Genomic DNA, 23,173 nt, shown 5'->3' with positions numbered 1-23,173 from the left:
AATGAAATATATACATTGAAGAAGAGTAGAAAGAGAACACCGATTATGCAATTTTATTCCATGTAACTAGGAGATGCAGTACATAATTTCAGCACACTGTAAGGGTGAACCTCAGGTAATCTTTAGTTGCCACTACAGTCTTCTAATTTTTTGTTGTGACAAAATGTCCCAAAACCTGTGACTATCTATGGTTCACCAACCTAAATGTGAATTCTATCTGACCAATTTAATTCTTTAACAAGCACGGACAACATACTTGATGTTATATACAATATTGTATTCTGTTGTATACAATATGGTATTGTATACCACTCTGTTTGTGGAAACACAAAACAAGATACCGCAAAGGGCATTATTAAATCAAGATAAGAAATGGCATTTTGGCAACCATGGCCTAAATTCTGTTGAAAATAAGACAACTGATATAATTTAAAACTTACCTTTTCAAATAAGCTTTCAAGAGATATGAATTCAAATGACAAAACTGGAATCAAAGTTGCTTCAAATCCGTATAATCCTAATTCCTATCAAAAAAAGGTTTACAGCTCTTGAAATAGATTTCACAGAATCACAGAATCGTACAGGTTGGAAAAGACCTTTAAGATCATCGAGTCCAACCGTAAACCTAACACTACCAAGCCCACCACTACACCATGTCCCTCAGCACCTCATCCAAACATATTTTAAATACTTCCAGGGATGGTGACTCATAAAGTAGTTTTTTCTTTGTCAAAGAATTGACTAAGTCAGCACAAATATTTCTTTTTACTGAAGTAAAATACAAAGGCATCTTATTTGCTTTTATTAGTGAATCTAGTTTGGTTTTGTTAGTTATTTAGTATTATAACATACTACTAAACAAACAGCTCTAGAACTGAAGCCTCCTACATAGCTACTGAATAGTTACAGTATACACCAGCACGCAACTCTGCACTCCCTAAGTGACACACCATCACCTAGTCCTGCGAAGATTCTTGTACATCTCTGTAATTCTTTAAAGTCAATAGAACTGCTCTTACGAGTAAGACCTACTCACATGACTAAAGGCAACAGCAGAAAGGACCACAGCAACAGGTAACCTCTTTTTCACATTACATTCCCAGTAAGACTACTAACATTTTTTGTAATCTTAATTCTATCCATATGAACATAATCAATATTAATTAATTACAATAAAATTGTTTTAATATCAGTACTTTGCTGAGAGCTTTAACGGTGAATTCAGTACAAATGCCCCATAACTAAAATAATTTTTTCAGTAAAAGCAAATTTTCTAGCATACCTTTTTTCTTAGCATAACTTCAGACATGCACTCCTAATTTTGATTATTTTTCTTATAAAATATCCCAATTTCAGACACATACTCCTAATTTTGATTAAGCACATTTTTCACTTGAAACAGTTAAATTCATCTATATTGCTGAATGCATGATAGTATTATTTAATAGTGAAGTGATACCATTGTTTACTTTTTTTAAAGTTTACTCACTTTAATATACGGATCTGGTCCTGAATCTTTGTCTTTGGGATCCTTCAGCAACAGAACCTTCATTGTTTACCAAATAACTGCAAAAGAACTCTGAAATACAATAATGGAATTTATCTAAATTAGATCTAGAGGACTTTCTACTGAACAGTGACTTTAATAGCTCAGCTTCAAAGAAACTGGGTTGCTAACAGTCGCGCTACTCTCTATACAATGAGTAAGCAGTTAACGTACCATTCTCTGGACAGGAATATCCACCCTGATAAGACCGACAAATAACGTGCTGTCTTTAGATAATACTGCTTAAGGGAGAAACTATAATGAAAGTCATCAAGGAGAACACATTTTAAAGGAGAATATTTTGTAGAAGTAACAACCCCTACAATGCAGTCACGTTCAGCAACATCATAAGCTCCTATCTACAAAAATTCATTTCCATGCTAGTTTCCACCTTGTGCTCATCATAATGAGTATGCAAGGGCTTATGTATCAAGTGATTTAATTTGATGCATTTGGGGTCTAACCCTTTTCATGGGGAAAACATGCAGGGCAGCATTTCAAAATTTTTTTTAAAAATAGAAACATATGTGCGTATATATACACACACTTACACATCTGAATATAATATAATATTCATATGCCTTCTTTGACATATCTATAGCAATCAAGGCAAGACTAAAAAAATATATTCTGTCATTAAAATGGAAGATGAGAGCTCTCAGTTCCTTAAAAGTTGACTTTGGTGCTGAATTCAAAGCCTGTTACAACACAAGCAAATATACCAAGCATCAAAGTAAACAAATGCAATAATACAACCAAACAGAAATCCATTCTCTAACTGCACATTTACCTTAATTATTTATGTGTTACTTTCCTGATAGATTACACAGTAGCAAATTCTCTTTAAAATGAATAATTATGAATATTCAAATGTACAGAACACCTTAAATTTTATTCATTTGCATGACATGCATTGAAATCCTCAAAACTTCAACAAAGACAAAAAAACCTGTTCAGACAAAAGAGAAAAGGCAGCTTTAGAGAACAGTGGACAAAACAGGATCTGGTACAAGTAAGTAATCAGAGCTCAGTGTCACACATTCATCTATAGCCAGCAGTACTGCAAAATGCAGGTGGTGGAAAGGGCACCCAAAGCACCACCCCCAGGAACTCAATATCTGACTATGATACTACGTTAATTTTGTGGATTTTAAACGTTTTTTTTTTTTAATCTAGGTTTTAAAATGTGGTGTCATAATTTAGGTGTTTGATTCTGAACGTCTTACCATTAGACACGGAAGTGCTCATTTCCACAAGACTTCCAGCACTCAAAATTGACACAATGGGAACTGGTAGGGCTTTACAGTTCTGAAATACCAGTGAAGTCAAAGTCCACTAAAAACACATGTAGAAGAAGAAACAAGGACTTTGTTGAGGGCCGTATTCTCAAAAACTGTAATTCTTGCTGATTTCAAACTAGAGCAAACGTCAAAGTAGATCCCATCCATGGCTTTCAAGAGTTAGACTCCCAAATACTCTTGAGTATCCAGTTGCTATAGCTTGAAGGAGGTAGGGCTAAGTGACTTTTCTCAGTCACTTTAGCAGTGCAACAGTCTTCACTTTAAAAACCCGACATTCTTGTAAAAATCTAGTTTGCACACAGTTCTTTGTAGTACAGCTTGCTGTTCTGATACTGAAGTCACTAACAATCTTTACTATAACTCTACCTTCAGTGCTTATGCTCTAAGCAGGATACTTACATTTCTGCTAGTACTCTTACAGTCTAACAGCACCAAGAAAAAAAGATGTTAACTCTAACCTACCACATCTTCCTATTTCCAAAGTATATAACGTTTAATAACATTATGAAGTCATCAAAATATAAATGTAAGGAAAAAAATGAAAACCTTTCCAAACTGTATAATACGAGATAATAATACTTTTTGGAAAGAGCAATTTCCAAAAGTATTGTAATAAAACCCCCAGAGGACATGAGAGAGTTAATTCAGGTACACCTGGGGAAAGCAGATTTCTAATTAATTACTTTAGGTAGTTAGAAATGAATTAACTTCCCATCCTATGCCTTATTACTGTGTCAAGTAATGAATAATAATAAGAAATGGGTAAACATCCATGCTTAACAAGGTGACTTACGATAATCAAATTAATTATTTTGTTTAGATCCTGCATACAAAACATACACTGAAACCAAAGAATAATCACAAAGTCATAAAATATCATGAACTACTTACTGCAAGATGCAATTACCTAGCTGTCTCCTCTACAAAGAAATCATACAAGCTGTATTTTGGACTCAGCCATCTGGCTCACTTGCAAAAAGAGCAAGACTGCACAGCCCTGGCGCTCCTAGAAGCCACTGGCTTATTTCCAGTTCTGCCAGAAGGCAGCTCGTTTATCGACTCCAAAAAGGGGCTGCAAGTGTCCAACAGACGACAAATTTGGCCTAGGGAATCTGTAAGTTTGTGCATTCATGAATAACATGTATTTTGATCTGCAACTACCCTCTGCTTTTGGCTTTCCTGCTGAAAACATTAGTCGCTTTTTCCACAGCCATACACCTCTCAGACCTTTCTGTTCTTTCTGCCGGTGTAGTTCAGACAGGTTCACACAGATTTGGTGACCGGTGTGACCAAATGAAAACTGGTGGAATATACCCATTTCCAAATGCCAGGTTGTCACATCCAACACTATGGGTGCAACCCACCCGAACTCACTTTCTTAGCAAGCATGCCCCACCACCACATCACTGGGAACTGGGGCAAAACGCCGTCTTAACGGGCAGGCAGAAGGCAGACAAGATCCCAAAGAGGCACAAGCACACATGAGCACATTTTCAAACCAAAAATATGCCAATATACATTCAAAGGATGCAGAAGTTAAAACTCCATAATGGATTCTTCTTGTGGGGAAAAAACATACAGAGGTTTTTATGACCCGCTGCAATGATGTGAGGGTCCCGCTGCACTGGGAACGGTAAGAGAAATACAGTATTTTTAATGGTTTACTTGTGTCCTTGAGATGTTACTGAGGAGTGCCCTACAAATGACTGAAATAATACAATTTTCCAAACAGCTAGCTTTCTGCTAAATACACTTAGAGTTAAGAACCCTGACCAATATTCCTATTGCATCAAAGAGCATTACGAGAAAGCACGTAAATAAGATGTGCAGCATCTTCAGTAATTTTTGATGTATTCTGAGAGAAGTACTTACAATACAAATACATATTTTAGATATCTTATATACTTTATCTATAAACTATGTCTTCTATATTATATATTCAATCAAGAGAGGTATGCACAAACTTCTGAACAACCATAAAGTGTCTTCTTAGAACAATGAATGGCCTTAGCAGAGTCCAGCAGTGCTCCATCTATATCTGGAAAAGAGAATAACCTTAATAAGTTTTACACTGCCAAGTCTTTGTTTATAGGATGATGCTGGCCACCCACTTTTGGCTCACTAAACAAGCACTTTGTTTGCCTGAGCACCAATAACAACCCTGCAAAGATTGCTCTTCAAACGTTAAAAAAATACCATTTAAAACCCATTAGGCTTGCAAACAGCTAATAAGAGAACAACAGATTTTCTGTCTTGAGCACACAGACACAAAGATGAAGAAAAACTTCTGTTAGTCAGTCTGAGGTTTGGGAACCATCCAATTAGCTCTGATAACAAACTACAAGAGCGACTAGAGTGTCTGAGGCATTACATCATGACTGAAGGCTAAAACCAGCTTGGTGCTATTTCTCTGAGTCCATGTTACTTAATTTTAAGTCCACCTTACTTAATTTAGAAGAAGGGTAATTTTAGGTCATATTGCATATTCAGAATATTATGCTTACAGACATAATTGAAATGCTTCCCATTCACAGCATCACACAGTAAAATTCAACATCCCCGTGCCTTCAATTAAAATATAAAGCTGATTAGGATGTGTATCCCTGATATTAGTACAGTAAAAATGAGCAATATTCTCTCACATTAAAAAAACATTTGCAGATTTTTATATAAAACATTGTACAGAACAAACATCTCTGTGGGTCACTCAACTTTCATTTCAAAAGCTGTACCCAAACTAATTGCAAACTATCTTTAATTCAGAGGCCAGCTTGTAAAAAGAAATAATTGGGTCCTTTTGTTTCTTGCTGCTAAAAGACACTGAGAGCTGCAAAATATATTAAACTTTTCTAATACTATTCTGATTATAATCAACTGTATGGGTCACGCGGTAAGGTTTCATTGCCAAGTGCAAAGGGAATTGTCTGTTCCATCATAAACATAAATGGAGATGAATTATAAGACACTATTGAGATATGATTTTTGAAAAACCTCTAAAAATCCCTGGCCTAGGATTTTTGATGCTATGCATTTCTTACCAATATTCTTTTACGATGATTAGATGGGTTTAAGAACCAGAGAAGAAAAAAAGCCTACCTGTAAGGCTGCCACAAAGTATGGTTCAGAAATCTACCAAATTCACAGATAATGTAATACAGGTATCATCAAGTAACAACAACAAAAAAAGATCTGAGAATAATTCCTGCTATTTGGGCATCTATGTCACAAAACTCAACAACAAAACTAGTTCTTTGACATGGCAATCCAGAGGAGCAGCAAAGGACTCGGGCCTTTCTACTACATCATGGATTTTTACCAAAAGCAATATTAGTAATCAGTGTCATTCTTGACTGATATAGTTTAAAAAATAAAAGGGAAAACTGTATATAGATGCAGACTGCATCCCCACAGAGGCAGTTTTAGTGCAGCAGTAAAGGACTTTGCCAATGCATCTTTCTGCACACTGTATTCTTTCCATGTCTATCAGTATTCATATTTTGGCAATGACCTAAGTGCTCCCAGAGCAGACACAGCTCTCAAAAAATAATAAAAAAAATAAACACAGACATGTTTGATACTTTAAAGAGACATGCAAATTCTAACCTATTTGGATTGTATTTATAAAGCCAAAATTACAGCCCAGGCCCTGTGCCTTGCATTTCTTTTGGCTGGCAATAGCGAACACCCAATCCTCTTCTTCAAATGACCTCATTAACACCTACCTTTCTTCATTAACCAGACATGAAGACTTAAATGGAGCATGCTCCGCATGAATGACCTCAAACATTCATGGCCACCTCTATACTTTTAGTGCTTAGGATTTTTCAACACGTTTTCCTGATCGATATTTTTATAAAAAACACATTTACATTGTGTTTACTGTATTCTGCCTCACTGCCTTTTCTGTTCGTTTGTCTGGAATTATCTATAGCTAGTCTGGGAATTAATTTTTTAAGTTAGCAGTAAGCCCTTGATTTCTTTTTCAGTTTGGCTTTCAGTAATTTGACTAATGTCACAGATGCTCAGGACAGACTTACAGGCCCCAATGCTGTGTTTCAGCCTCTGTTTGTCATTCTTTTCTTTACAACAGTGTAACTGGCAGGTTCAACAGAAACAGGCCAAGAACAGAGGTGGTGACGGCAGAAGAAACGTGAGGATATTTGTTGCACAGGACGATTATTTCACTTGCCTTCAAACAGAGGATGCTTCAGCAGGGCAGGGAGCTGCAACGATTAACACGCACCCACAGTTCCACCTATCGTTTTGAAGTGTACTTTGAGTCCCGGCAGAGTCCGGATGACTTTCCCAGAATATTCTACTTCTTTTACAGCAGGTGACATCAGCGGCACAAAGAGGGAATCCCGGGTTTTTTAGGAGGGAGGAGAGGGGCGGCCCGGGATGTGTCACACCCCCCGCCCCGGCTCTCCACACGTCCCGGCAGGCCCGGGTGCCCTCGCCCCTTCGCAGTTTAACACAGCCTTTCCCTGTGATTCACGGCGGACAGGCACGACATACCCCGAGTCCCACCCGCAGAGCTTTGCCGCGCTACGGTCACCACACAGGCGGAGGCGGTGCTGCCCCACTGCAAGCCCGCACCCCGCGCTGCCCCGGCCCGACCGGGCCCAGGGCCCTCTCCCAGGCCCGCGAGGAGCAGCAGGGCCGCGTCCGCCCCGGCGCTCACCTGCGCGGAGGGCCGGCAGCCGGGCCGCCCCGAGCGCCCACCGCGCCTGCCTGCGGCCGCTCTCTCCGCCGCGGCCTTCCGGCTGCGGAGCGCCTGCGCGCCGCCGCAGCATGGCTACGCCGGCCAAGCGGCGGGCCCGGCCCCAGCCCCAGCCCCCCGCCGAAGAGCGCGGCTCGGAGCCGGAGTCGGAGTCGGACTCCGAGGAGGAGGAGGAGGAGGAGGAGGAGGAGAGGATCGATGAGGTGAGCGGGGGGAGCGGGGCCCTCCCGGCGCTCGCGGCCTTCGCGCGGCACGCGGGGCCTGGGCCTGCGCCCGCCCTCCCCTCACGGGCCCTCGGTGCCCCCCTCTCACGGCCATCCCCTGCCCTCCTCCAGAGCCTTCCCCTCCTCTCTGCATTCACTGTAACTAAAATAAGTTGTAAAACGGTAGAAATAAGCAGCCGGGCTCACCAAGGCGTGACTGGGAGCTGCTGGGGGAGGGGGATGTCCCCTTGTGAAGGGGACGCCCGCAGGGAGCTGCCTCGCCAGGGGCTCGGGGCCCAGCGAGGGTCCTGGGTCCGTGGGTCCCTGTCACCGGTTAAAGCGTGGGTAACGCGTTAGTGTATGTCGGTAATCGGTGATGTAAAGTGTATTCGGTTAATTGCTGTTGAGAGTCTTTAATTTTTTTGTTTCCTTGTTTTTTAAATGTTGGAATCCCCGAGGCCGCAGTCAGTTGTACAGACGTGGCCCTTGCGTGTAGCCTGTCCGCATCCGTTCTTGTGTGGGACCGGAGGCAGCCTCTTGGAAATAATGCTTTCAACACAGGAGATTCGCTTTAATTTCCTTTTTGTATAAGAAAGGGGGAGAAAACGAAGAAAAAACGCCAGGCGTTAAGGAAATAATATGTTAATTTCTTTTCTGAGCTCTCTCAGGAAGCTCTCTCTGCACCTGGACATATGTGAAAATGCATTTAGTTATGAAACACAACACTGGGGGAGGGTGTCCCCCTTCCTAGGAAAGGAAGAGCTATGCACTGACTTTGAACTCTTATTAAAATCTTAGGATGATAAGGCAATCTGTCATTTTAACAGGGCTTAAAAGAGTGAAAAGACAGAACTACCCATGGGTTTTAACTTGGTACATTTCAAATTAAATATTTTGCTAACTTCATTGTCTTCACTAGACTTTCACTTTGAGTTAATTATCTTTCTTTCTTTTTCTTAGACGAGGCCTCAGTTAGCTTGTTAGCAAATTAAAAAAATACCTTTTTTTAAACTGTGTCACGATGAAAAGCGTAGGTTTAATTGTGTCATCAGTCATACTAACATGATGGAAAAGCACATTTAATGTGGCACACATGGTAAATTGGTATTGACTTAGTTTGACCTCACATATGTTTGTGAAGTTCTTGAATAGCACTGCTAGTATTTTGTGTACTGTTTAGTGTTTGTAAACTGATACAAGATGTTGTTCTAGTGTCTAGACACTATGAAATTTAAAGCTAATGGCAATAATCCTTTTTTTTTTCCTTTTTTTAAAGTGCTCAGCATTCCTGCATAATGTAGGAAGGACAGTGGTTTTTATTATGGTGTTTGTGAGTGAAGTTTCTTGAGTCTTCAGTGACAGGAATTTTGAGGATGGTTTCTGTGCATCCTGCACTGCTGTGCACTACTGTCTTTTATTTGCAATTGTTTGTGCACTGGATAAAATTTGCACTATAACGCCTGTTTTAATTTAGTAGTCCAGCTTTTGAGGATGATATATCGCTATTACATCTATTTCAGTTTGCAAGTCTTGATATAAAGATATATTGAGTTTCCCTCAATTCCTGTATAAGACATCAAGGCGTGCGTTGCTAATATTAAAGAAATGTACTGAACATTTGTAACTGTAGAAACTTAGAAATTTGTACAGTCATGTACTTAAAGGGTATTTGTTTCTCTGTAATTCTCAGCATTTTTATTTTTGCCATACTAGCCTTCCCATTCATCTCTTTCTACTTCAGGTGGTAAAAAGACAATCTCTTCATTTATTCAGATATTTTCTTGATAGGAAGGAGCATGTGTTAGTTCTGTCAATCTGAGAACAACAATATGATCACCAGCTGGGGCCTGGCTGCTGCGAAGGAGCTTTGCTTGCTGCTGTATTGTACATAGCAGAGTATTGTTGCATATAACGGCTTGCTCTGTGGGCTCTTGCTTTGCTTTGGATGCAATGCAAGGGGAAGAGAGTAAGTGCACAGTAACAAGACAGGACACACCAAAATATATGATGAGTCTTTATTTGCCTTCTTTTTTTTTTTTTTTTTTTTTTTTAAATAGATGAAAGATGGAGGGTTTGTAAACTCTCTCATACCAGGCTGTTATTTTGGGTAGTGGAAAAGCCATGAAGCAAAACCAGTGTTAGAACATCTAGTGCTCCTTTGGTTTATATCAATTTTATGGCTGTGATTTGCACAGCATTCAGAACCACTGTAAACTGTGTTTTGTTCAGAATTTACTGGCTTAATCGTTCAGTGAGAACCTTGAATTTTAAAGCAGTCAAAAAGTTCCTGGATGCCAGGAGTGAATGCTCTATACACCCAAGATACAATCTGTTTTCTTATATAGGTAGCTTCTCAAGTAAATAATGTGCTCTCAGTTAACCTTGGTAGAGCTTCCTTGCTTTACTAGACCATAGAAGAATATCTGAGCGTGCCTCCTGATTTTTATTACCCCCCCAAGTGGTTGTATACCTGTTTTCTACATTGTAAACAGGCCTTTAACGCTGTTCTCCCAGTGGACAAAAAAGACCATGACCTCAAGATGGGATTGGAGAGAGTTATGAGTCTTGATTGGTGACAAAAGTAAGGCTCAGTTGTTCAGAAAGTGGAGTCCAAACTGACAATTAAAAGGCAAAGTAAATTTGCATGATCTTGAACAGTGGTTCACAGAAGAATAGGTAGGCAAGGAAACCTTGGTAGGCAGTACTATTAATACAGAATACCAGTAAAAACGTTTGGTAGGCACGCAGCATTTGTTCTGGAAGGAGAAGCAGGAGTTCACGTTCTGTTTTTGCTGTGACTGGGTCTCATCATGTGCCTACTGAGCAGACTTCCAGAGTGGGGTTAATGATACCATTAGGATTTGAGGAAATAGCAGAAGTATGGTTTTAGATGTAATTATTTAAATGTCTGCAGCAATCTTCATCTTTAGCCAAGGCATTACACTCCAATCCTGCAGTTTTAAGAGTTTAACTGCCTGGATCAAGCCTCTCTCCAGTAAGAGTCTATGTGGCTACAGTAAACATAATTGTGTGAACCAGATTGCAGGAACAAAGCATTAAGGGTTTGCTCACAACACAATTTGTAAGTTAGTTTTAAAAAGTTACTTTCACAGATGCTCTCTAAAGATTACAGAAGAAATGTACAGAAACAATTGCTGACATTACTGAAATATGGAAATAAATTCCATTTCTGATGTTGACCATTACTTTTCTTCAAGTTTCTTACAGTTTAGCTTTGTTTTGATATAGCTTCTTGCTAAGTATGTTTGATATTCTCTCTTTTACTTCTTTGTAGGAAGTGAATATTGAATTCGAAGCACATTCCATATCAGACAATGACTACAATGGGATAAAGAAATTACTACAACAGGTACTTTGACTTCTTGTTAGCTTGGTTGATATGTCCATTAATAAATAATACCTAAAGAGTTACGCAAAGTCATCAGTTCACATTATCTGTATTGATTCATAGTTTTACCGTGCTTCAGCTCATGAAGATTTAATAATTACAGCCGCAGTGAACATGTTTCTCCTAAACCATGGTTTCAAGAACTTTACCCAATGAACTGTAGGGTTGTTCTCCACAGTGTGTATAATCTTCCCATCTTCATTGTGTTAGTTGTTGCCCAGAAAACCTTCTTCAATGTTAATCAGCTTCCTGGAGGTTTCTTTTGTAAATTACAGCCCTTCAAAAACAGACAGACAAATAATGTGTCTGTTCAACATGGCAGCTTCCAGTCTTCTTTTGGCTTTTTCTGTTGTAAACCTATGCTCAGCAAGCATTCAGATCATACCAAACTCAGAAGGATACCAGGTAGGCAAAATGCCAGCTTGTGGAGGGTCGAGGAGCAAGCCCTTCAAGAAGCTGATTTTTAGTCTTTACAGTATTATATTGAAAGAAGTTAAGTGAACAAACTCACTAAATGGAAATTAAAAATGGAACAGAGTGTTGCATAACAACTTAGATAAATTACTGACTTTATTTTCTACTAAGTGGCCCATGATATATCATCAGGCCTAAAACTTCTTAATACTTGTTTCTTATTTTCCAGTTGTTTCTAAAAGCTCCTGTTAACACTGCTGAATTAACTGATATATTAATACAACAGAATCATATTGGAAGTATTATCAAGGTAAGATGGAATTTACTTTTGTAAATGAAGTACAATACTTTTTATGTTGAAATGATATAGCAGACTTTCAGAAGGGGATCCTGTCTTTGTAATTTGTATGTTTTCTTGCTTTTTTGCTTTGAGAATAATTCTTCTATGGGAGCTGAAATTTTCCATGCCTACTTTCAACCATACAAGGGATTTGATTGATTATTTGGTTGTTTTCTTTTTACATATGGAAGGCAGTTCACCTTTCTCTCTGAATTTTGGTGTAGTAGAGTAATGATGCTGTAAATGCTGTGGAGAAGTTTGTTGCCATCTCCATAAGAAATAGGATCTTATGATTTCCCTACATTCTCAGGACGTCCAGAGATATAGACCAAAAATATCCCTCATGCAGTTTCCTTTTGTGCAGAGTTCTTTGGGCATAGGAAAGGATCCCGAAGTAAGTCCTGAAGAACTTCTGCTATGGCAGTGGAGCACTCTGCAGAGGCTCCTGAGTTGCTTCTGGCTAAGGAAGCTGTTCAGTACTGTATAGTGCTCAAGGTGTCATGGCCACGTTGCCTTCAAACCCAAACAAGCTGCCCCCATGGCACAGTTGTGCTGTTGTACCATGTTGCATGGTATCATTGCTATATGTTCCCTTTTTGTCCTGTGCCAACAGTTTTTCCGCCCAAGTTTAATATGATCCTTATATTACAACTGTATGGCCCCCAGTTCTTTCCCCAAGTCTTTCACTGCGGAGTTTTGTTGAGCTTTTTGTTTCACTCTCTGTCAAAGCTCTATTGCTCTATGGTTTTTAAGACTTTGCAGGTTTATTTCCTTACGTTAGAAACTGAAGAAAATTGGTTTTGCTTAAGATATTGCCATCCCTTCTACCGAGATGCTGCTTATTGTATGTGAGCTATCAAATTTTAGTGCCTTTCAAAAGATCCTGCTGTAGAAGATACATGACCTGGCTCTATATAGCTGGCTCTAAGTACGCAGAGACATTCAATGATGCGGCACTTCCATAACTATAACCAGAATTTGTAGGTTGTGTGTTTGTGCAGATTACCTAGAGGGTTGTCATCTGCTGAGCGTCTTCTGGAAAGAAAAACATTTCTTGCTGCAGAGAGTGGAAATAGAATGTCAGTATGAGTTGTTGCTTTTTCTTTCATTAAATAGCAAGCAGAAGTCCAAGAAGACAGTAGTGACGACGATGATGATGATGAAGATGAAGTCTTTGGTTTTATAAGCTGCTTAAACTTAACGGAAAGGAAGGTTGGTATTCCTCATTAACATCTAGACAGTAATAAGTGAGACTGCGTCCTGCTTTTCTGCCTTGTATAACAAGCCTAGACAGCTGGATCAGGATTTTGAATTCCACCATGGAGGACTATGGTCTTAAAACTTGTACATCACTTAGCTTTCTTTTGGATTTGGTCCTGCGTAACTTGCTGAAGGTCAAACATAAAGCAAAGAGTGGAATAGAAGAGTTAAAACGAGGTCTAATAAGTAGTTCCAGGGTAACTGAGCTGTCGGCCTCTTGTATGTCTTCATTTTCATCTTTCGTAGCTTTTGAGCTTTCCCGTTGAGTGTACTGGTGTGGCAGCTCCTAGCTGCGTTCCTATTAGTTACAAACCTTTGTTTGCCCTCAGCTTCAGGGTTGGTAAATAATTTCAGAGAAATCGTACAGTGCTTTAGAGACCACTTAAGGAAATTGCCAGTAGGCCTGTAGAATATTCCCTTGAAGTTCACATTCAAGGTTTTCTTGTGTAAATAATTGTTCTATAATGTAAAGAAAATACACCTTTTGATTCTAGGGTACACAGTGTGCTGAACAAATCAAAGAGCTGATTCTAAGTCGGTGTGAGAAGAGCTGTGAACAGCATGTAGTTGAACAACTGAATAAGCTCCTAAATGACAATACCAAGCCTGTGGGTCTTCTGCTAAGTGAAAGATTCATTAATGTACCACCGCAGATTGCTCTGCCCATGCACCAGCAGCTTCAGTAAGTTTGTTTGGGGTTTTTTTGATGTGATGTTGAATAGTACTTTTTCTTCATATTTTATCAGGAATCTTTTGTATATAGAACTATGTTAAGACAGGTAATAGTATAGGTGTAAGTAAGACATGAACAGAAGAAATTATTTTCATCTCATATAAGGTCTTTAGTTAATTTTTTAACATATTTTATACCTTTAGGCGTTTCAAACTTTATACTTTAAGATAGAGGAAATCGTGTAAGAATATGTGCTGTTCTAATGCAGAAATAGCTGTGTGTATATTGTAGTTTGTAGTGCAGATTCTTTTCATATTGATCTAGGAAAATTTAAAAAATGAGAACTTTTTTATAGCATGCTGATAGTGAGCAACTTGGATGTTTCTGCTCATGTGTTAATGTCTGGCTCTGGAATGGAAGATTTGGATTGAGGGACGAGCTTATAAGGTGGATGAGTTCTGGCCCCTGAAAACCATATGCAGTGTTTTGCTTAGTTTCAAGTAAATGAGTGAAGCAGGTTAGATGCTGGTTAGATGTCTACCAGTTCATGGATTTGTATCATAGGCTGGGTGACAGTAAGTACATGAATCCACTGAGATACAGCTTTAGATTGTTTTAGTGCCATGTTGAGAACCAGGACATTATGTTGGATAAGGAACTCCAGTAATCAAATGAAGGTTATTTTTTTCTTCTTTTTTTTTTCTTCTTTTCTCTCGAGTGAGGTGAGATTAGAAGTCAGATTAAGTTGACTGCTGTCATGACTCATTTAAACAATAAAATAGACCTTTAAGGAATTACTGCTTTGATATGAAAGAAAACATGTTGGTAGGGTTGGTCAGGAAGGTTTTTAAAGAAAGAAATGAGGTGCGTGAAGGCCTATCTTTGAGGTTTACCACCAGTACAGCACTGGTCACATCTCAAATTCAGGTCTCAGCCTCTTTGTCTTAAAGGTTTTGGAGTGTTGCAGTGACAACATGTTTAACACAAGGGTGGGCAAGAGTATCTTCCGGCTCTTCAGTTATAGTTCCACATGGAAGTGATAATGTGATGTATTTTCAGGAGAGTTGCACTTAGAATCATTTTGCACTTAGAATCATTTCACAGACTCTCTACCATGATTAAGTTTCTGTGGAAAAAAGGGTTATATCGTGAGGTGTGGAAAGACATCCATATTTTTATTGTTTTAAAGTGCAAATAGTGTGTTTAAGTAGTAGGAATGCGTATGCAAAAGCTATTTTCTGAGGCACTCGTAAAAGAATAGGCTGCAATATGAATATCCTTTCTATACTAATACATTATAAAGCTTACTTACAGACTTGTTGAAGGTTTAAATTGTATGTGTAAACATTTATTTATCTTTAGGAAAGAGTTGACTGAGGCACAGAGAACAAACAAACCTTGTGGAAAGTGCCACTACTATCTTCTTATCAGCAAGACCTTTACAGAAGCCACAAAGAGCAATTCTAAGAGGAGGGAAGGGAGAAATCAGCAAAAGGAGGAATTAATGTTTGCAAACGCAGAGGAAGAATTCTTTTATGAGGTAACATATGTGATTCTTATAATTTAAAATGTTTGCTTTTCTTTACATATCAGCAAAAAAGGTGTTTCATCTTAAATTCAAGGGTGGCTTTTAAAAAGATATGGTCACATATCTTTTAAATCCAGGTTTTTTTAGACTAGTATCGAGAGATGAGCAAGCAACCTATTTTTGTGTACTGAACACAACACCTTTTGTATTTAGAGAATCATGGAGGGGTATGCCATCCATAAGTCCAAACTATTAAATTAATCCTCTGTATTGGCATGAATTTACTAATATGTTATTTGTATCAGGTCACAATTAACCTGACTGTAAGATGGTATGGCGCAGACTGCCTGTGGCACGTTACTACCTGATGGGGCCTCCAGTGCGATGAGGATAATGGAAAAATTCAAAGAATACCTGAAATAAGCAGAGACTTTAGGGAAAAGATCAGGTATTACTTTGTCTTGAGGCCGGTGTCTTGGCCTCAAAGAATTAACAAACTTCATCTCTTTACTCATATAGCAATGCTGAAGAGGTTGAATTGGGTATAATAATTGTCAGACTTGTTGAAATACCGTGAATGGAATGTCCACATTTTTAGGACGAACAAATGGTAATAAATCTGGATATTGAATTTAGCAGCATGTCCCAGGCCTTCCGAGTTTACAAAAGTTTGAAATTCCTTTTGTTTGGGGAACAGTGCAGTTGTCTTCTTTAATCTGAATAATAAGAAATGTGAAAGACTTGTTAAATTGCCGTGTCAGCTGAACAGGGAAGACTGACTGTGGGTGTGTGAATTGCGGGAAGTGCAGGTTAGCCTGAATATCTGTCAGTGAGATTCAAGCTAACATGATTTACATCACAAGCAGTGTTTAAGAGTGGCAGCTCAAACAACTGGTAGTAGCTTGCAAGGGTGCTCTAACTTAATCAAGTGTCACAGCTTTAAGCACTTAGAAGAATAAAGATTCAGAAAAATGCAGAGGAATCTCTGTTGTCAGAGTCTCGATCAGTGTCTGCAATGCATGTTAATACTTAAATACACAGATCTCTCTTTCTTGCCCCTACCTATAGTCCTGTGTCAGAAAAAAACCCCAGCTGTTGAGGCTTTATTTAGATTGGGTAATACAGTTAAATGCATTTCTCTGAGATCTCTTCCCAAGAAACTTAACAGATGCACAGCTCTGCGTTTGTGTCATTGTTGTTGGTATTATGTGGAAAGCTGTTTTATCTATTTCCTTTCAGATACCTGTTACTTTCAAAAAATGCTCAGAATAAAAAACTTTGGAAGATCCAAACAAGTAGCTATCACTTCCCTTTTCTGTCTATATTCTACTCAGGACAAGTATATTAATAAAAAGTGCTAAAATACTGAGATGAAAATATTACTTCCTATTTCCTAAGCAACCTGTCTACACAATTCCACTGGTCCCAAGCCAAATCAGGAGAGGGGAAGATGCAGGAAATTAAATTAAAAATGTACTTTGAAATGCAAAGAACTTTTCATTGTTCTTTATTTTTTTTCAAAGCTTTAAAAATATTATTCTACAATATTACTGCTTTGTCAAGAGCCCATTATTTTTAATTTCTAGCAGTGCCTGCAGGATAAAGTACTTGCACATGCCTCATATGGTTAATGGCAAAGGTTCCTGTTTGTAATCATTCACGACATCTTCTGTTAGAGGCTGTGATATGGCTGTAATTTTATTTCTTGGGAAGAAGAAAGATGTAAGTGGGTGAATTCATTGTTAGCTATAGGGAATACTGTTGTAGCCTCTATGCAGTAACACGTTTGGGATTTTCTTTTTGTGTTTCTGCCACAGCAGCTTTACCAACTGAACTTGAACTCTGTGTAAACATGTTAGTGAAAAACTGAGGTGGAGAAGCCTGTGATGCCCATGTGTCCACAGGTGTTATGTTCTAGAAGGCCTATTTTGTATTTATCTCTGTTTCGTTATTTTGAGTGGCATTTTAAAGACTAATTGTGTGCTTTTATCTAAATTGCAATAATTTTCAACTCAAGTGGATAGACTCAAACTGAACATGCTTTTCTTTTTAACAGTCTTTCTAGTGTTTTTAACAAATTCATTTTAAACATTATGGAGGATATTGGATTAAGTGAGTCTCTGTACTTAATAATGTATATGTGTTAAATTAGTGTTGGAGTGTATATCCTCCCTGATCACACATAACGTTAATTAGAGTGCCATAAAATAGTATGAAATGTGGTGAGGCAGACACTTAGAGCCATATAAAACAGAGAGAAGCCTTTTTGCCCTTGTCAGTTCCCTGGGCTTTATTCTGTTCCTTACAATGTTATTGAGGGAGCAGAAGAAAAGCTCTGTTATAACCAGACTTGGAATTGATTAAAGGTTCAGGGCCTCCATTGCTGAGATTGTTTGTTCTTCGGCAAAGCCACTCCATTAATTTGATGGTTCTTCCAAAATTAAATTTACAACCTTGAGATACTGTTAGTAAATAGCAATCCTAAAAGGAGACTGGATCTTAATTTTCCCTGCAAAGGGAAGAGGTTAGAGAAGTTTTTCTATTTAGGAGTTCAGTTCATACTTCTTAATCTGACTTGTGTGAGAACTGGAAACATTTGTTAGGTAAGTTTTTCTTATCCATCGGGCATTTTGTCTGGGAAAGCTAATAAAAAAGGACTGTTCTATCTGTATGCAGTATATACCACTGAAAAGAAATACACATTATGAACACCTACGAGTTGAAGAAGCATCCTTTATAAATATGTCTTGCAGTGGCTCCAGCCATCTAGAGACTTTCTAAGAGCTTTTTGAAATTCTGCTCAGGATTCATATTAGTGTCTATCCCCTTAATATTTAATTTCTACTGGCAGTGTGAAAGAGGGGATTACTGTACCACATATTCTTACAGATACTTTAAGTTTTAGGACTCTGAGCAGTTTTAGAGTAGGCCACAAAAAGAGCAGAGCCTATTCATTGCTTGCAGGCCTTCCACATGTTGCCCACACCAAGCTATCATCTTCAGGCTCTATTCTACCTGCACTCTGTTGCTGTTCCTTTTATCTGGGTTTTGGCTGACCTGTCAATTCTCAAAATTACACAGCTAGTAGTTTGCTCCTGTTCCAGGGTTGAAGGTCTGTTGAGAGCCTGATACTCCTGTTATTGGTCAACGATCCCTGCTAGTTGGCACAATAGCTTCTAAGCGTCGGCATTTCTTAATGTGATTATAAGGAATGAGTTGCTGCCTTAAAACCATCTACAGTAAGGCACAGTAAGCATATAAAGGGGACGTTGATTTTTTTTTTTTCCCCCCTCTTAGGTCTTTTTTCTGATACCAAACTGTAATGATAGCAGTCATTTTAGGATTTAATATGAATTATAGACATTCTGTGAAAAGCAAATAGTTTAAAACACTCAATAGTAGATTCTCTTGTAGGTTTTTTTGGTGGACCTTTTGAGAGGGAAGAAAATAATTTCTTAATAAGCATGTGCATAATAGGGTCATTATTTTTACTTTGTTTAGATGATGTATTATCTTTGTGCTAATTAAAAATTTTAATCCTAATGCATTTATTTCTGTTGTTTAGAAAGCTCTTCTGAAGTTCAGCTACTCTGTGCAAGAGGAAAGTGACACCTGTTTGGGCGGCAGATGGTCCTTTGATGATGTACCAATGAAACCTTTGCGGACTGTTATGATAGTTCCAGCTGATAGAATTAATGTAATTATGGATAAACTCAAAGACTATCTCTCACTCTGAACTTTCCTATAAACACCGTTTTTTATAAAGTAGCCATGCAGAACTATGACTTCACCATATTTTCAGAAGACTGCTATTGGGTTAATGGTTTCGTATTGCTCAATTGCTTCCTCTGTACACTTACAAGACAAGTAGGTGGTACAACTGAAAATACCCATCAAATTAATATTTTTAAATATTGTATCATCTTATACTTTGGTATCATCATTAAGTGGTCAATAAAAACCCTTTGTTACAAGGAAACTTGAAGATCTGCTCAATATGTTTATAACCAAACCTAAATAGTACATTTTTGTTATGAAACAATGCATGCAACTCCTTTTGTTAAGAAAAGTGCTTTTTCTATATGTTTCTTCTGTTAAATACGTTTATGTCAAAAATTTGAAGTAATTATATGGGTTAAGATGACGATGTATATTGTATAGACTGTTTTTATTTATATTTGTCCAATATATGATAGTTCAGTCTAAAATCACTGAATAATACATCTTTGTTCAGTGGGAGTTTGGGGAAATTTTTCCTTTTCTTTGCTGTCATTGTTAGTTTTCTGTTCCTCCTTCATGGTTGAAACAGGTGACAAGTGATTGATCACTTCCTGCAGAATGTCCTTACTTTCACTAGGAGGAAGATTGCTAAAATAATACTGAGGTACCAGCTCCACGAATCTGGTGAGGAAATAAGACAAAACATTATTATTTTTTTAATTTTGAAATGTTTGAATAGCTATTTCCAGGCTTGTACAAAAGACACCAGCAACATGCTGATGTGTATAGCTACAAAGCTGGTATTTCAACTCAAAGCCAAAACTCTGCAAGATGTAGTAGTAGTTTGTGCTTTCAGTAGACTTGCACTTAATGTACTCAGTCTATGCTTCAGGTGATTGTTGTTCAGGTCTCAATGCTGCAGATTGCATTAAATAGTAATTTCTCTGGATTTGATCATATTTTTGGTTCAATAGGAGTACGAAAAAGGCTTTCTTATAAACATTGAAAATAGAAAAGATAGGACAGTGAAATGTATATTCTGAGTGTAAAGAGATTTTTGCAGAAGGAAGACTGTAGTCTTTTCTTGAATCCATAAACAGTTGATATGGGGTGATTTAGCTGGCTGGCTACATAAAACATGTCGAGAAAAAGATTTGCTGGAAAATAGCTTTTCAGGGAACAAAGAAATTTCCAGCTAGATTAATCTATGAGTGCACTGCTGTGTTAACTCTTCCTTGATTTTTTTTCTGTATATATTACCTTGTAAGAAACTTTTGCTATTTGTAAAGTGTTTTTTCAATGGGTGAATTGATTACAGTTACAGTAACAGACATTAAGACTTACTTCAGTACCTGAACAGATCAGCACATGTTAGGAAATACAAAAGGCTGACTTAAACGATGTTTTGTTTTGCATGAAAAGAATAGTAAGGGCATGAGATCACAGTTCTTCCCTTTTTTAATAGTTCCGAGCTCTAACTCAGTAAGTATTCTGAATGAAAATGAAGTCATCAAGCAAGGCTACACACTGTGACAGAACAATACTGGCAACAAAGAAATAAAATTTATTCCACATATATTCACTAGTGAATATAAAACATGTGAAAAACAACAATTTATTCACCCTTCTAGTGATGCCTACTCCTCTTGCTTGACTAGGTATGAAGATTGTCCTTTTTTCTTCTGCCTATTTTACTTTTTTTTTTTTTTTTTTAAACCAACATCCATACAGAGAGTGAATCAGTTATGCTTGGAATGTTTTCTCAACAGAACCAGAAGATAGCTATTTTTATGACAGAGATAAAAGAAACAGAGAAGATGACTGGAGTTGACTTCTCCAAGCATTGCTCTCAATTTCTCAATGTACACACACATCCGCACCCTATCTGTGACTTCAGTTATGCTTTTGTGGTAGAGGTATGAGTGAAGAAACAGTTATATCATTGTTAACTTACAGATCGGGTGATATCTCAGAGACGACTCTGATGGAATTGTCTTCCGATATACTAAACTCGTGGAATAAAACCCACTCAGGAATCCTTCTGGTGTTATAATATGATGAGAAAGGATGAAGCTGGGCCACTTGTCTGTGTGTTAACATTAAGTAGTTACCTGAGCCATCTACATCACGAGCAATCTAAAAAAAAAAATGCAAAGAGTTATCCATTACTTAATTGAATGTACAAGATGCATAGATCAATGTTTGCATATTATATTAAAACCAGGAATTAAACTTGTATTCAGATACTTTCAACTGGAGAGCCTAAACCTCTTCCCAAATTTCTGTGGGAAAGCTAGGGACTGGATACTATGACATGAGGCTTAGAGTTAAAGAAAATGTCGATCTGTATATTTGAAAGGAAACTGTCTGCAACAAATGAGGGCAGACTTATACAGGTAAATATCTGAACTTGGTGGTGGGCGTTGAAAGGTCTGTGTGAAGAGAGATGTATTTTTAAAGAATTATGAGACTTTAAAATACAACATGTGGCCAGGCACTTGAAGTAGTGTAGTTTGGAGGGGTCATTCTTGTATTTAGGTAAAGCATAATGATGTGAAGGAAAGCATGCTTTCAAGTGGGAATAAATTTAATCTTTCTTGTTTATGTTTACAATTACAGTTAGAGTACCTCACTTGGTTGAGATGAAGCAAGCTGTATATTATATATACCTAAATATATTCAACAAGCCAATTCTCTGTTTCCCGGCTATTTTCACAAAAACATCTTTAAAAAAAAAAAATATGTCTGACAGAATATTACAAGCTAAAGAGTTTTTTGAGGTAAAAGAGTTCTTTGAGTGAAAGGCATAGTGACAGTTTTCCTCTTGCAGTGAAGTGTGTGGACTTCATGCTGTGATAGCTGAACCCCAGAGAGAAGATTTGAATTGGCAGAAGTGTCTGTCTGGTACACTGTGGAAAAAATGGCTTTTATCCTTTCTGATGATCAAAAGATTTCACTACCTAACTGAAGTTCCCTGGAAGCATTCTATATAAGTTAACAATGCAGTAAGATGAAACCACAATATTTTTCCTTACGTGCATAAAGTAACCAGATAAGAGAGATTTCTTAATGCTTAGTATATTTTCTTTTGATCCAAAGTCCGGTTCTGAAATGGGAAGTTCAATACGCTTCATAATCTCTACTAGTTCGGCTCTGATAGTTTCTGCCATCCTCAGTGCAGAACAGCTTAGAAAATAATCACGACACCATTTCTCATTACTGTAGTCTGTGGAGGAAAAAACAGTATTTTGGCTTAAAGCAAAGTCTTACTGATAGGTACTATCCACAGATACTGCTCTGTAAAATGCTCTTTGACTGGTGCAATAGATTAAAAACATTTTGGAGTGAGTAGCTGTGTCAGCTGTCCAAAATTCTGGTAACAAGAACCATATGGATGACTTAGGCTCATAGATCTTGCTTGTAAAGTGAGTGGGCAATACTTGATATCCTTACTCAGTTTTATAGAATTTTAGCTATATTTTTCTGGATAAAAATATTCAAAACCCTTTATTTGGTCTGTAAAAGTAATAGCTTTACATAGAATGAGTAGCAACTCTTACTTTCAGGCTTTCTGGATTCAGGCCAGGATAGGGAACGGAAATCACATTTGTAGTGCTGGTGATGATCCTGCATGCTGGTAAAGGACAGGTTCTCTTGGACCTCCCTTCAGTGTTCAGCATGACTGAACGTGAAACAATCCTACTGTCCTGTCCTAATTTTTTACTTAGTATATGCAAATCTGTCACTCCAATGCCTAAGTACTGGACTCAGGCTAAATGCCTGAGCAAGATGTTTGAGCACAGGCAAATACTGTGAAGAGCTGTCTGCTGTGCAGTCCCCTGGCTTCTATGTGGTTTCCTGTAAATGTGAACTTCGCTACTTTCAATTTTTTCCCTTAAACTTTCTTTTTAGTTGACAGCTATCAGAAAAACAGAAGGATTGTTGGGCTGCTGGGGGAATCAAGTCCATTCTCAACTGTGTTTATGTCGTTTCATGTCTTAAACCTGCATTATGTGCTCTTACAGGAGGAACCATCTTTCTGTTTTTTAACAGTGTCAC

The 23,173-nt window shown here is 38.0% G+C and overlaps 3 protein-coding genes across 5 annotated transcripts in view; 1 reads left to right on the top strand and 2 right to left on the bottom strand.

The window, feature by feature from the left end:
• Window positions 1-7,658, bottom strand: part of UROS (uroporphyrinogen III synthase) — a 21,145-nt gene extending 13,487 nt beyond the window's left edge. The window contains exons 1-3 of the mRNA XM_075504356.1: window positions 7,529-7,658; window positions 1,490-1,579; window positions 441-524 (exon numbers count right to left, since the gene is read on the bottom strand). Coding sequence (XP_075360471.1) covers window positions 441-524; window positions 1,490-1,552 — 147 coding nt within the window. The 5' untranslated portion in view covers window positions 1,553-1,579; window positions 7,529-7,658. The remainder of the gene's footprint in view (window positions 1-440; window positions 525-1,489; window positions 1,580-7,528) is intronic.
• On the top strand, window positions 7,639-21,152 carry BCCIP (BRCA2 and CDKN1A interacting protein). 3 transcript variants are annotated; one of them, XR_012776104.1, is made up of 8 exons: window positions 7,639-7,770; window positions 11,066-11,140; window positions 11,823-11,903; window positions 13,050-13,145; window positions 13,688-13,875; window positions 15,229-15,406; window positions 18,960-19,798; window positions 20,580-21,152. XR_012776104.1 is itself a non-coding variant. In XM_075504355.1 (7 exons), the coding sequence occupies exons 1-7, from the start codon at window positions 7,639-7,641 to the stop codon at window positions 19,128-19,130; spliced, it is 921 nt and encodes a 306-aa protein (XP_075360470.1). In that variant the 3' UTR covers window positions 19,131-21,152. The 3 variants fall into 3 exon arrangements, 1 of the variants encoding a protein (XP_075360470.1); XR_012776103.1 differs by having other exon boundaries at window positions 18,960-20,772; window positions 20,884-21,152; XM_075504355.1 differs by having other exon boundaries at window positions 18,960-21,152.
• The window catches only part of DHX32 (DEAH-box helicase 32 (putative)), a 26,297-nt gene continuing 22,726 nt past the window's right edge, over window positions 19,603-23,173 (bottom strand). The window contains exons 9-11 of the mRNA XM_075504354.1: window positions 22,150-22,340; window positions 21,069-21,250; window positions 19,603-19,795 (exon numbers count right to left, since the gene is read on the bottom strand). Coding sequence (XP_075360469.1) covers window positions 19,603-19,795; window positions 21,069-21,250; window positions 22,150-22,340 — 566 coding nt within the window. The remainder of the gene's footprint in view (window positions 19,796-21,068; window positions 21,251-22,149; window positions 22,341-23,173) is intronic.

Source organism: Mycteria americana, chromosome 6 (genome assembly GCF_035582795.1).
Source record: "Mycteria americana isolate JAX WOST 10 ecotype Jacksonville Zoo and Gardens chromosome 6, USCA_MyAme_1.0, whole genome shotgun sequence".
Taxonomy (NCBI): Eukaryota; Metazoa; Chordata; class Aves; order Ciconiiformes; family Ciconiidae; genus Mycteria; species Mycteria americana.
The sequence above is the reverse complement of the archived record's forward strand: the minus strand, read 5'-3'. Positions and strand labels throughout refer to the sequence as shown.